The sequence below is a fragment of the Patagioenas fasciata genome, chromosome 7 (assembly GCF_037038585.1).
Source record: "Patagioenas fasciata isolate bPatFas1 chromosome 7, bPatFas1.hap1, whole genome shotgun sequence".
NCBI lineage: Eukaryota > Metazoa > Chordata > Aves > Columbiformes > Columbidae > Patagioenas > Patagioenas fasciata.
Genome location: NC_092526.1, coordinates 12,870,331 through 12,885,502, shown reverse-complemented (window position 1 = coordinate 12,885,502; position 15,172 = coordinate 12,870,331). Strand labels below are relative to the sequence as shown.

The 15,172-nt window shown below is 46.3% G+C and overlaps 1 protein-coding gene across 36 annotated transcripts in view; it reads right to left on the bottom strand.

The window, feature by feature from the left end:
* The window catches only part of CLASP1 (cytoplasmic linker associated protein 1), a 170,528-nt gene extending 155,708 nt beyond the window's left edge, over positions 1–14,820 (bottom strand). For 35 of the 36 annotated variants that reach the window (XM_065840583.2, XM_071810828.1, XM_071810840.1 and 32 more), the window contains exons 1-2: positions 14,686–14,820; positions 2,056–2,530 (exon numbers count right to left, since the gene is read on the bottom strand). In XM_065840583.2, the coding sequence (XP_065696655.1) occupies positions 2,056–2,250 (195 nt within the window). In that variant the 5' untranslated portion in view covers positions 2,251–2,530; positions 14,686–14,820. Of the gene's footprint in view, positions 1–2,055; positions 2,531–6,236; positions 6,334–14,685 lie in introns of those variants that run through there. The other variant, XM_071810827.1, reaches the window with a different exon arrangement.
* Between the last annotated feature and the right edge of the window lie 352 nt (positions 14,821–15,172).

Below are 15,172 nucleotides of genomic sequence, written 5' to 3'. Positions count from 1 at the left end.
CTGAGCTTCTGAACTGCCATCCCACAAGCAGTCAAGAAGGCAACAATCACACAGATGCAGCACTGAAACAAAAGGAAGTGACTGGCATATGATGACGCACTGAGCCGTGGTTGGATACGGACGCAGACCTCCCTACACAGCTAACCTCCAGGTAGCCAGCTTGCCCCACTCAAATGCTTCACATCCTCTATTATATTCATTCCCTGAGAAAACACCCTTGAGATATCTAAAACATGCTTCTGTTATGCTTATTAAAACTTACTAAACACAGCAAATGCTATCTATAGAACACACACATTAATGAACAGTTAGCTCAGCAGCATGAGTTCTGGAACAGTGTCACTGCAGTACAGAAGTGCCACCAGTTTGCTACTGGAGGACAAATACCACAGTGAACATTTTAAGTGTGTAGTTCAGCAGACAAAAGACTGGGAAGGGGCATGGAAGAGTGAGAGTTCTGCAAACTAAGTGTGATGCTGGAAATGCAAAGTACTGCATAGTTCTGCAATCCACATCACTTTGTAAAATCCATGCAATTCGCACATTTTGTAACAATTTCAAGTTTAATGTGCTTGGGTTACCTTTCCACTGAGAATCATGAAGTCTAAGAGAAAGCCAGTTGGCAAGAAAAGGGGGAATAAGAACATGCCTTGCTCTCAGAAAACTATCTACACCACTTGGTAACAACAAACTAAGGTTTCTTAATGTACTGCATAGTTCTGCAATTCACATCACTTTGTAAAATCCATGCAATCCGCACATTTTGTAACAATTCAAGTTTAATGTGCTTGGGTTACCTTTCCATTGAGAATCATGAAGTCTAAGAGAAAGCCAGTTGGCAAGAAAAGGGGGAATAAGAACATGCCTTGCTCTCAGAAAACTATCTACACCACTTGGTAACAACAAACTAAGGTTTCTTAATGTGCTCAGCCAGAATGGATCCTCTATTGAGACAGTACTGGCCTTGGTGGTTTGTTGGTTTGGGGTTTTTCGTGCCTACTTGCCAAACAGCTTCCACCACAGCTGCTTGTTAACAAAAACAAAGAGAAAAAAAATGCAACTGTGTAGAAGATGGACCAATACACTGCAATCTCACAGACACTTCCCAATCAAAATTTCTGTTAAAAATTGTGTGAATTAATCTGAGGATGTTCAGCTCCAGAGCACTTGCAACCTCTACGGCTAGTCTCTCCTTCACTTCTCCAGAAAGAGCTTCAGTACAACTCTCAGTTAATTAGATTCAGGCTCAGCGCTTGTAGGAAACTTTAACTCTCTTATTTTTCTGGACTTATCGGAAAAGAACAAAGTCTCTTATTACATCCTATACAACAGTGTAAGTACCCTATTAGACTTGTCAGAGGCCTCATGAAGGGACCAGGACAGGAGTTTTCCAAGCCACAGCTGAGTACCCTCCCCACTCCCGCAGCACAGGGCACTGGTAGCACTTCCTCACTGAGACCTATAGGGAGATGAAGCAACAGGACATTGGACAACAAGGCAGTGAAGGTCCATGTCCTACCCATCCATTGCAAAACTGCGAAATTCAACAGAATATACATACACACACCACCTTTCCTGAGCTAAGTGCAATAGATCAATTGCGCTTAAGTTGCACACAGAATAGGGAAAACAAACAGTCTAGCAAGATTCAGTGACAGGGAAAAATACTGCTGTTTATATCTATTTTTTGCAGTTCTAGAAACTCTCTTAATATGGCAGGAAATCATCAACATTGCTAACTACTGGGATGGTCAAAGCACACCACCAGCTAACAAGATACACAAAGAAACCAGAATATCACAAAGTATGAACACCAGATGTAAATCCATTCATTAAAACTCCATTTACTAAATTCTTACTGCCTTGAGTCCTCAATATCATATCAGTTGTCAACTGCCAAGATATGGGTCAAGAATTACTTGATCGGTTGATTCGGCATAATCATCAGCTCACAGAACTGTACATTAGAAAGTCTACTACACAACTTCCACTTAGATCAAGTAGCACTTGACATTGAAATGTCTCACTGTGATCACATTTCCTGACAAATCTTACCTTATAATTGCTGGAATTCACCCAAGAAGTGGCCAGTCCATCAACCATTTTATCCAGCATAGTCTGATCATGTTCAAGATCAGCTGACTTCTGTTTATCTGAGAAATAATCTATCAATTCCTGGCCAACCTGAAGTCTCTTTCCAACATCCTTCTGCAGCACCTGCGCTAAGCAGTACTCCATACTGGGCTCCATGGTGTCTTAGAAATACAGCACCGGCAAGAAAGCTAGAGGGCAGCAGGTCCGAAAAATCCCTTTATAAACGTATGCAGGAGGTCGCCTCTTTGTTCGATGAAGGTTACTGAGGGTCTGGGTTTCAAAGATGCAATTCTGAGAATGGCAACAATGCACCATGTGTGTGTGAACAGCAGCTGGCAGGATATTAAAAGTCCAATTCAAATAACTAGCAATAGACGAAGCAACGAGCTGTGCTGTACTGTTGAGTCTGCAATAATTCCCAATTCAGCAGTCCATTCTGAAAGAAATGAAAAAGAACAGTATTATAGGTTAAATTAAGACTGGAGCAAAGACAGATCGAAAGCGTGTCACAAAATAGGTTATTCATATACAGCGACAAAGCTGTGACAAGCTGGATACGAGCACCATAGTTCTATTTTAAGGACTCAGACAAGGTAGGTCAGGACAAAAACCTTTCGTTAATCTTTACAACAGCAGTTACCCATCAGTACCCTGGAAGTTTTAGTGACAGACAGTAAATCTGGGGCTTGAGTAAGAGCTGACTGGTAATCAATATTTTTGCAACTACCACCATCACCACCCATCCACAAAGGCAGAGACAAAAATCCTTCAGCAGGTCACCAGGAAAACGCATTTGCTTTAAGAAGTGAAAGCAGGAAGAGGTCTGGATCCTGTTTTGACTTTAGTTTTCAACAATCTATGCCATCAGCTGGCCGGCACGATACAGCACTAACACTGGGTTCCAAGAACGTAAAACCAGTAGTTTTCAAAAAGTAGGCACTCAAGCCATTTCCAGGATGAATCTAGTTACATCCCAACTACATGTGTCCAAGAAACAGCACTGAAATGCAGTCAGTGCCTGTGGTGTCACCCAGAGCCAAGGCCATGGACAAACTCTGCAGCCACTCAGAGGCACAGCATCATGAGAAATAAGCTTTCAGCTTATGTGAAAAAAAAAAAAAAAAAAAAAAAAAGGCACTGTATATCTAGGGTTTGGTGATGTTCCTCAATCCTAGAAACTGCCCTGTCCAAAGACTTCATTAGGGACCCGGTTGCAGCTTTTTTGTCCCTTTATCTGCAGCCAAACAAATCCCTCCAGGCAGCCAGGGAGCAGACCCCAGCCTGTTCTCCACCCTCCCACAGAACAAGGCTCCCAGTACCACCACACTGCTTCCTGAGGCACTCCATCACAGGTTGGCTCTTTTAGGAGGGTGTGTTAGAAATCCAGAGCGTGTTTTTGTTTCCTGTCTAATAATAACTAAAGGTAGAAATCTGCCCTACTTTTTCCGCCAGCATAAGGAAAGCAGGTCAAGCTCAGAGCAAGGCTGTGGACCAGACACCTGGTTCAATAAACAACTGGAAAGAAGCTGGAGGCACAAGTTCACTAAGTGGAAGCACTGGGGCATCAAATCTAAATACCTTCTGTTTGAGCAAATAAGGCCTTCACAAAAAAGTCATAATAAAACAGAGTGGATCTGACAGCAGATGAGATGCACACAAGAATACCAGCCTAGAAAAAGCACACCTTGAACAGTAGACTATTTCAGTTCATCCTCCCACCTCCATCCTCGTTGGCTAGACATAAGAACTGCCACATCTTGCCAACACCAAACACAGCATCTATAGGGAGCACAGAGAACTGTGGTCTTGCTCTTCCCTAACCCCACAAGTGCTGCCAGACATGTCCCAGCTGTCCACACTGCTTATTTGCCAGGCAGCAGGAGTCACCATAGAGCAGGTTTCTCTGTTCCAGGCAGCCAGTTCAAACCCCCGCCGGCTGACAGTGATCGGAACCGGTTCTGTACATCCAGGGACTCACCTCAGCCAACTGCATGGCCAGTCTCACCATCAGCCAGACGGGACTGCCCGTGCTGTTGACTAAACTCCCTCCTCACCAGCAAAACCTCACCCTCCAGAGCAGCAAAGCAGCATTAGCTGCAACTGCACACACAGCACCGACAACTTTAAGTTAGTGCCATGACAGCTTGTAACCACTGCCCCAAGCTGAGATGCCTAAAAAACACACCACGCTCTCACCATTTTGCTTCAAGTCACTTAAACAGTGACTTGACTCCAAATTCTGAAATCGTCAATAACAGCCCACACCAGTACTCTTACAGTAACACCTTTTTTCTTTCTGAGAGAGACATTGATTTCAAACTAGAGGAAAGCCATGCCGTTTTATTGCCAATGCTACAGTTTCTCTTTTGTTTCAGTTTAGCACCAGCTCTGAAAGCAGAGCTCTGAGCTTTCCCATCCTCAGCCACAACAGTTCACAACATGGCTCTGACTACCCAGCAGCACAGCTGAAAAACCAGGGCTGCTTCAAGCAATCCTAAATCCACAGCACAAGTTCTCCTCTGAGTCTCCCAGTCTGTACCTTTGATTACTGTCCCCTGCCCTGCCCTCTGGCACGGGCCGGTCTTGCTCCTTGCTGCAGGCGCTCCAGTCAGGCCAGACGGTATTACACACAGTATTACACACAGGAGTCTCTACACATTCAAACACAAGGGTTTGCACACAGCAGGGCAGCATTTCGCTGGATATCTTGCTAGCAGAGAGGTACTGGAGAAGGGGCAGATAAGCGATATTTAGCAGCTATCATGTGAAACGGAACATATGTTCCAAAGGGGACTCTTCTGTTAAACTGGATAGAACATGGCGAAGAAAGTCCCCTAACTGCTTTTAAAATGGAAATGTGGAACTTGCTTAAACTTGAAAATTCAGATTACAGGAGGGTGTGAATGACTGTAAGTTACCATGGAATAGCCATTTTTTATTAACTTCGCATACAGACAAGTCCAAACACATCCAAGAAACCATTAACAGACCGTAATGCCATGAGAAAGGAACATTCAAAGTTTCAAGTCTTTCTTATATGTGGCTTTCATTTAAGAGTCATAAGTCTCTGCCTACAAGCACAGTCTTTAAGGTAATCTAGTATAAACAAATTTCTCTCAGAGTTCCTCGTTTTTTAGACATGTGAAGGCACAGGATAAGAATCATTGTGCACTATCACAGATTTGTGTCATCATCTTGAGAACTGTAATCTAAAGAAGATTCACTATACATTATGGCACCACCAAATGCGTATGGGGAGAAAAGCCAGAAATACCTTTGAATGCTGGGGTAGTAAGCCAAGAGGGAAAGCTCAAGCTGGCTTGCATCTACCCACCAACAGGTGTTAAAGTTGCACTTTTTTTAACTAAAAAAAATAAAAAGCTTTTTCACACATGTTAGGAAGTCTGTTGACTCCCCCTCTTCCTCACACAAGGAAGTGGAAAAAATACCACCTGAAAAAAACAAGACCCAAGCTGACAAAAAAAACTCCCAGGCAATGAAGCATACGGTTGCTATATCCCATCAAGTTTGAAATCAACTGGGAGATGCTCCCCACATAACAAGCTTCGGGAAACACAAAGCCACGGTCTCAGCCCCAGGAACTTCTGCTCCTGTAGAATTTAAACACCATGGTTTTCAGGTAGCCAGTGTTAGAACATACAATTTAGGCCTAGGATTTTGAGTACAACCTCTTCCCACAGACGCAGTCACACGGAAGTCAAAAGTAACAACTCAGTGGCACAGGTCCTGTGTTTGGAGCCTCTTCAAATTTTGAGAAGGGTCACAAATACAGGCTCCAATGCAAGAGTTTTCTGCAGTCCTCCTGCTCAACTTGCAGTTTGCACTCGGAGAGACAGGTTAGGTTACATCTGACATAATGCCAACACATATACAGGATAATCCCGGAGAAAAAACTATTCTCCCCACCACCCCAACTCTGTCACTGCAAAAGTAAAGTTCCCTCTTTCATTACTAAGCCATCAAAACTATGTGCTTAGTCAAAGCCTCTGCCAGTAACATCTGAATTTCCCATCAATGGCTATCCAGCGGAAATCCACTAGAGAGGTTTAGGCTAATGCCAGCTTGGTGCTCAAAACAAAGAGTTTAAAGGAGAAAAGACTGAATAGCCCAAAGTTACTCACCCTTGGTACTATCACCGTGACACCATAAAAGCTGGTACAACTCACAGCAAAGCAACTGACTCAGCATGTAGAATAAAACAATCCAAAGTGCAGTAAGGAAACATTTGTTACCTAAGATGTTGTGGCAACATTAAACTGGGTATGTAAGCCAATGACTTTTTCTCAGTGCATAGGAGAACCCCACTGACCGCAGACAACATGAAGCTGCATTATTTGCAATTCTCAAGTAAAACTTTATCTTAGTATAAATGTATAGAAAATTTTAGGTCTCTTCTTCCTCCTGCAAAGAGAAAAAAAACACAAAGCACATAAAGAACACAGTACTACTCTCCTGGGGGCTTGTCTATACTTGGGAGCTCTTCTGACATAGCTATTCAACTTTAAAAATTATGCCCCACTCTTCTGCTCTAGTCCACAGGTTGAGTTATCATCTTTGTCATCTTCATCTGCCAAAAAAAAGTGCAGTTCACAAGCCCGCCCAGCCAACTGCTCAAACAAAGCTAACTCAAGACATGCCTGCAAAGAGACAAAATATTGCTGCCACTCACAATCACCATAGGCAAGAGCCGGTGCCACTCAATAACCAGGCCTTTCTAGTCTCTGTACCTACCTCCAGTCAGTAAGCTTAACTTGTAAACAACTTGTAAACATGACAACACTTCTTTGGCTTTTTTTTTTTTTTTTGGTAAATGGTTAGCTGGAGCCCAGCAGCTGTAGTAATAACATAGCAACACAGTTATACCAACAAGTCTCCTCCTTCATAGGTCTCAGAACCAAACTGCATGCAAACTTCCATTTTAAATGAGTTCAGGGTACATCATACAGATATTTCCTTGGGTTTCCACAACAAAGAACTCCTCTTCCTTCAAGAGCTCTCCACCCTAGCCCAATGCAGCAATTTTCCAAGTATAAGAGCTACCAGGCATCAAACCTGCAGTAGTTCACCACTACTGGAGGGTGGGCAGTGTAAGTATTTATCCATTGCCAGCCGACCCCCTTGGGCAAGGAGTTCAGAGCAACTAGAACGGCATCCAGAAATCACATTACTGCAAAAACTTGACTGAGATCTCATCAGCAAGGCAGCATCAAACTGCTGCTCTGCATAAAGGGTGGGAACTCTTGAGCCCTGTGTCCACTTGTTCTCTATTTTTGTTTCAATCAGTGCAGCTATGCCCTGCCCAGGAGGAATTTGGTCTCAGGCCTTTACAAAGTCTGGCACTCAAACCTGCTCTTCCCTGGATGTGCAAGCAGCAGTGGACAAAGCAGCTGTACTGACAGTCTTTAAGCTCAAAATATTCTTAGTTGTTTAAATCCCCTGGGAGAATGAGGTGGCAAGTAAAACATCAAGTGTTCTACTTGAAGAAAGCAGCAACCTTTTTCTGGAGCCAAAGGCAGTTCGCAGGAAGCACCCACCCAAAAACTGCCAGATGGGCTCTCCCTTTTGCTCATCTGTCTCCTTAAGTAGGCAATAACATTTCTTTAGTGCCCAAGAATATTGCACAATCACTGTGATTGTTTTACATCAGTAATGAGTGTTGCCTTGTAGTTAAGCCTCCCCCTAATGCAAAGATGGTATCTTACATTTCCAGCCTGACAACTCCTTTTCTAATTAGTTGATGGGACAGCCCCACACTTATCTCAAGGTACTAAGGGCCTCTGACTGGGGCCTTTGCAGATATGCCTTCCACACCCCTATACAGTAACTTCAACCATCTTCACCTCTCATACTCAACAGGACTGCCTTGCTGATAAGCAAAGCCCATGTGGGTGCAGCTTCCCTGCTGGAAGCGCTACCAGGTCTCCAGTGGAGAGGGTGCTCTTCCTCCTCCCACAGCGCAGGCCACACTAAGGAAGCGTCTGTCAACTCCTGACTGTTGTGGGCAGTTCACCCTCAGAAGAACCACATCTGGCTGAATGCTTGCTAGGACTCTGGTAAATAGCAGCTGTTCTTCAAACTTCAGAGTTGGAATCTATTAATGGATTTATATCTAAAGCACAGACCATATTCAATCCACACCAGGGCACAACATCACTGTCACGAGGAAAACTAACGCAGATTTCTAGAATGAAGACATCTGGAAGATTTACAGGGCTTAAGCTAACTAAGGCCTTCTAGCCCCCACACAATCCTTCTAGGATAGATGCTAGTCGTGAAAGTTACATTACCTTACCCTGGGTAAGATGAGGGATAAGCTTCAGATAACAGGAATTCTTATGCCTCCACTAAGGTCTGCACTGCTGCCTCAGTAACTGAACATCTCGTACAGAGCTACCGATTTCAGCGAGGCATCAATCTTCAAAAACCCTCCACAGTAATGAAGCTGCAGCAAATCGAGACAACTTAGTCACCTCAGTGTGACCCCAACACCTTACACTAATGGAACCACTTTGCAGTGGCAGTACCCTTTCAGGACTAGGGTAGAAAATTAGATTATTTTGAACATCATTTGTTTGCCTAATAAAACCCCACTCTGAAATTAGTTTGGTTTAAACTTTGTCTGAGACCAAGGACAAGCCTAGAAAGAGCTTTCAAGGCCTCCTTCCTTTTGAACAGGTTGAGCACTGAGACGCAGATCAAAACCCTATGATGTTGAGAGCTGCTTTGTGTGACTCCCTCTTGTACGCATCTCAGTTCATGGTTCCAAGGTATCACACTAAAAGCAAGTTATAAAGGGTCTAACTGGACCACAGGGAAAAAAAAAAAACAAAACTACTCTGATGATGCTTTACTCAAAATAGTACCCAAATTGTGTGTGTGTGTGTACACAAAAATATCCTTTCTTTCTCTCATTCTAGAGGTCTAACGTTACCTTAGAGCCTGCAGACTCCAGCTCTGGCACCTGTGGGACCCTGCCCACCACACCATGCAGCACCGGGGCTCTGACTCCCAGCTCTGCTCTGCAAGGTGCACCCTTGGTTCTGACACAAGGTTCCCCAAGGGGCTGTGGTGGCATTTCACAGGAGACTGGAGGTGGTATCCAGCCCCCCTCCTACTGCAACTATGACTGCAGGACAAAACTTTTCAGACTCATGTCCTAACCTTCTCCTCCACACTACAGCAGCAATATTGGATCATCTGGAAAAACACAGGAAAAAGGAAGATACTTTCACCTGTAGCCTCACGCAGGTAAAATGCTTAGCAAGGTTTGGAAGCAGGACACTACTGAGAACTAGAGCAGGGTGGCCCATCACTTGCGAGATTGCTAGCAGGATGAGTGGCTTCACCACACACATTTGAATCTTCTAATCTCTATTTGTATTGCAATAGATGAAGCCCCTTAGGCCAAGATCACTAATTTAAGCAGTCCTGAAGACAGAAAGCACATCTTAATGTACACCAGTTGAAGAAAAAGGTGGGAGAACAGAAGAACCTCTTATTTTACAGGGAGGAATAGGGTAGAAATTCAGTGCCTTTCCCAGAACCACTGCAAAGCAAGGCAGCAGTGGGAGCTGAGGGCAAGATAACACCTTGAGGAAAGAAAGAAAAAACCCATACCACCACATGCTGGTACAAGATCAGGATAATCTAGTTTTAAAGAGATCAGAGGGTTTGATATAAATTCCACACTCAACAAATCCTCCAGGACCTCGTTATCCCTACTGATGTATAACTGGTTAGTGACACAGAAGAAACAGGTAAGTTTTTTTTGTACTGAGTCCAAGCCAGAACAACTCTGGAAGAAAGTACTTAAGAGACAAGTGCTAGTAGTAAAATGACAGGTTGAAATGGAAAAATAATACACAAGATCATACCTTAGGTACGAGCCCTCAAGGGACACTAAGTGTCCAACTAAGCACCTTTCAGTAAGATTTCTTCCCTCTGCACTCCGCATCATTTTCTCAAAACATGCATGTGTATTTTAGACAATCTTAACAAAATGTGTGTGATGTGGGTATAAAGAAAGGCAAAAAAAACCAAACAACCTACACACAGCCTACACCTCACATAAGTTCATTCACAGAAGACCCTCAGGCAGGTAAGCAGATACAGACAAAAGCACCTCCAATTCTAAAAGAATTACTTGCATACTTGTGACAACAAGCCATACCAGTTTATTACTGATATGAAAACCAATCAGATGCCCAAAACTGAACAAGATAGGAGCTCAGGTAGGAACCTGTAGCGGGCTGGCTGTGGGATGCAGCAGCAGCATGTTTGCAAGTCAACAGTTCTAGAAAATGTTTATTTTCTTGGTTTCTCTTCAGGCCTCCTAGCTAATGCCCATCTCTTCCCCCATGACTCTAAACACAAACTTGCATCACAAAATAGGGCTCTTTGCCTGCTCCTGTTCTCCAGGGCTGCCAGCCCTCATGGCAACTGTTGGCTAAGGACAGGAGAACTCTCAGCAGCAACTGGATTGCAGCTGCTGACACGGGCCAGCAGAAACCAGCCCCTAGGACCAGTCTGGCTGCAGGGAGGGGAAGGAGGGCTACCCCATGCTCAGGCATAAGCAGATTCTATTCAGCCTGGCATCTGCAACTGCACATAAGCGGATGGCCAAAGAAATCCCCCAACACAAGCAGCAAGGGATTGCAGAAAGCCACCACTACACTTGAGATTTACAAAACAGTGGGAGGAAGGAGCACAGGACAATGAGGAGCAGAAAGGGTTTTTGTTTCACAATACCATGAATTTGGCTGAACTCTAAGCTGCAGTTCTGAGACTGCTTGGCCAAGAAACCAGCTGCAATGTAACAGGCAGAGACACACCTGCAATTCATCTCTTCTGCTCACCATCACCTTGAAACACAGGTCAGAAACTAACTCCATTTTGATCAGGTCTTTGCATCTGCAAATCATTGTTGGTTCAATTTGGCTTTCTGAAATATCTTGGAATCTAAAGCATCTACAAACAAAGTATAAAGAGAAGGCTCCAGCTTAGACCTGAAACAAAGAAATGCTGCACCAGGGACCAGCCTGGTTAGGCTGTTTAGCCTTTTATTTTGCTGGCAGGGGAAACAAATCTGAGATTTTTAAATCTGCCCACTCGCTTCCAATAAACTATTGATGATGATGCTTTTCTAACAATTAATTTTGCTGCCCCTATTGGGCATACTGCTTCTAGATGCAGAATTGATACTTCCCTCCTTGTGGAGCCAAACATGCAGGGATTTGATTAAGTGACAAAACAGGAAACCAGATGAACTCAAACACTAACCATGAATTGAGATCATATCTCTTGGAGAGCATCTGCAGCCTCTCAGACCACAAAACCCATTTGCTGCCCTCCTATAACTTGAACAGTTACAATTCCATTCAGTTCATTTGAGATTGGGTTTGTTTGGGGTGTTTTTTTTTTTGTGTAACAGTGCTAGTGCTGCCAGAACGAGGAGAAAGTGATCTCTCTTGTTTATGACAGATGCTAGCACAACACAGAATGCCAAGGAACTTGTGTGTGTTTAGCTCTTCAGCACTTCACTGTGCAAAAACCCTTACCTAGCCCACATCAGGCTTTCAAACAGCTTTGTGGACTGATAACAGGTTGGTCCAACACATAATATCCAAAACACTGAGTAAGCTCTGAGGAAACATGCCATGCAAATTTCAACCATGCATAGATTGATGAAAATGAAGGAAGTAAGCTAAGAGCAAAATGAAGCATACACCATTAAAGAGCAGGGTAAAGCTAAGGCTGTTCTGTACAAGACGGCCACAATCATCAACCCATCACCAAGGAAAGAAAAGCCCTTTCCTCACAGTCAGATTACTTACAATTTACTAAAGTCACAGTCTGAACAAATTAACAAACAAAACCAGTCTATTTTATCTATTCAGCTGAGAGACCTTTACATATTTGCTGCATTTTTTAATATACGGGCAAGCGCTGTTGGAAAGTGCACTGTCAGACTTCAGGAGGAAGCTTCAGTTACAGCTGCCAGCCCAGGAGACATCAGCAGCAGTAAAGCCCGACCCAGCAGCAGGCTGAGATTTCCAGCCCCAGTCTAGGCAAAGCCGAAGATAATGAGAGACTCAGGGTGACACATGAGCCAGATCCAGAGTCATCTGAGGACAGAAGGGTACCATAATGGCAGTCTACCAGCTTCAAAGCCACATTACTCTCACAAATGTCTGCCCATAAGTTGAAATGGGGAGCTCATAACTTTATCCCTCTGAACATTTCATGTCCAGCCCCTTTCACACTGCTCATAACACAGCATGACCTGCCCCTAACACAAAGGCTGTTGAGGGCAAGATCTAGCTCCCCATGTTGTAACTCATTATAGAAGTGGTCAGACTTGCTGTCAGCTCTTACCCTCTAACAACCAACAGTCCTGACCAACCTGCCTGCTGGATAGGGAAGAACTGACTAACATATGGGAGAAACAGAGTTTTGAGTTTTGCTGTTTAAATATCTGGTTTCCATAACACTTAAGTTGTAGCTCAGATCTGAGCTTCCTACAGAAGCTCACAGATGTCTGGAGGACTAGCTCATTCTATCACAGGCACTCTCTGCAATTGTCCCTCAAGGGAACATCACATGAACTAGAGAAACATTTCCATCTCGCGAGCATGCTGCTGTCTCACTTCTAGTACTGCATGCTATCAGCCAAATGAAGCAAGGCCAAAGTGTTTAACTTCATGGCATTTCACTTCTTGAAACAGAAACTTTGGAAGCTATCTGACCAATTTCAAAGATTTCACAGGAATGTTGCAAGCATCAGCGTGGAAAAAAAAAATCCATTCATGTTGGCAGCAATTTTTTAAAAAAATGAGACAAGTGTGACTACAAAATACAGAGAGGATCACTCACGGTGGCACAGTCATTACTACAATAACTTCCAGGCTTTGGTCCCACTGACAGGGTTCAAGAGAGAAAACAAGCAAAAGCTGGACTTTGCCAAGGCCAGGACTGCAGCACAAAGGCTCGTTCCACACGGCAAGTGATGCTGTCGTGATGAGGAAGACCCTGAATGCGACAGCAGTGCAGCTCCATCCTGCACTTGGTGTAGCCCTTTGCTGTAGCAAAAGCTGACCACTGTTGGAAGTTCCAAAACATATCCAGCTGCAGCTCCCTCTCCAGTTGCAACCATCTTTTAAATCCAGTTCAAAATGTCAAGCAGAAGTAAATTCTTGCACTTCTACTGCCTTTGCAAGATCTAATTTGGGACTTACTGATCTAAGTGTTGGATCTGCATCATCAGGTATCAAGCAACAATACTTTGGTTTGTCTTCAACAGTACCCAGGTGGCACCAAGAGAAGCATGTGATGGAGATACAACTGCTCAAAGGATACAGAGAAACAGTCTGCACTGCTGAGCAGCAAAACGGACTCCATTGTATTGGCCAAAGATGCTGGACAAGCACTGGGGTGGAGATCACATCTCTGCCCTACCAACACCAGCTCAGCACATGCTTCTTTACTTAACTCTCATCTCCTCAACTCAATGCTGACTTATGAAAGAAATCTGTAAGGGACAAACAGATCTACTGGTCAGAGTAAGCCTCACACCTGGGAAGACTCTGCTTTACTCCACCACAGGCTTCCCACACAGCCCAAAGCTTGTCACCCTGCCTCAGTTTCCCACCCTTCTCAAGAAACTGTGCAGGGGGTGGGGAAGAGGGCGGTTTTTTCCCCTCTTCACAAACATCTGACAACACATACATTGGAAACACCTTCAGCATAGCCCACAGAGGCCTGTATAAACACACGGACAAATAACTACATTCTATTTACTCAAATCCAGAATCTCTCTAAAGTATTGCTGCAGGATTTGTTTAATAGTCAAACCACCTCTCTGTGCAGCCACAAACTTCCAGTCCTCACCCAACCTACATTAAAGATTTTGACAGGCATAAATTAAGTAAAGTACAACACATGTGCAAAAGGGCCAAATACAAGAGCCGAATCCACCCGCATCACAAGACGGTTTTAAGAACACAGTAGCCTCGAGTCGTTACCACAGCCCCACACTGTGTAAAGGCAGCGCGGCAGCTTTCACCCCGGCAAAGAGCAAGGGCTGCACCCCCGAGCCCGCCGCTCCCCGCCGCAGGGCTGCCCGGCGACACCGCTCCCGCGGGCGGCCCCGAGCCGTGTGCCCGCAACGCAGCCCGCACCGCGGCTGCACCCCAGGACCCGGCCGCCCACTGATCCCGCAGCCCCCGGCGGGAATGCCGAGCGGCGCCCCCGCGCCGGCCGTTGGGCCCCGGCAGCCCCCGCACACCCGGCTCCCGCTGTGGCCGTTACGCCGCCGGACCCTCCTCCCCTCCCCCTCCCACAAACCACACCACTGGGCGCCCCGGGGCCGCGCTCCCGCGGGCGGGACGGCCTCGGCGAGGCCCACCCCGCCCCGCTCCCCTCCCCTCCCCACTCCCCTTCCCTCCCGGCTGCGCTCCCCACGGTCACCCAGCGGCGGCATCACACAAAGACCCCAGCCGCGCTCCTGCCCCCGCCGCCCCCCGCGCAGCGGCTCTCTCCGCCCAGCGCGGTGCCGGCACAGGCGTTACCCACCGTGCCCGGCGCGGGAGGCGGCGGCCGGGCAGCGCTCAGTGCCGGCGGCGCCCGCTGCGCTGCATGGCTGCGCGCGCCCGCCCGCTGCACGGGAAGAATGGAAGCCAGCGCGCACGCGCCACCCGCAGCCCCTCCGCGCCGGCGCGGCACCACCCAACGCCTCGAGAAAGAGCCCGGGCTGGCAGCGCGCATGCGCCTACACGCCGCCCTCCCGACACGTACCACAGAGCGCGAGGCGAAGGCTAGAAAGGACGCGTCCCCCGCGGCTCTCTATGGTAGGTGGGGGGGAAGCCCCCCAGCACGGGCGCGGTGAGGTCAGTGCGCGCGGTGCGCACGCGCAAGGACGGCCCCTGCGGCCGCGACCGTTACGGGAGGGCTCGGTCGCCATGGCGACGCCGCGCGCGCAGCGGGAGCCGTTGGGGCTGACGGGGCGGTCGCTGTGAGGCGGCACCGCCGGGCGACGGGCGGCTCTGGAGCAGAAGCCTGC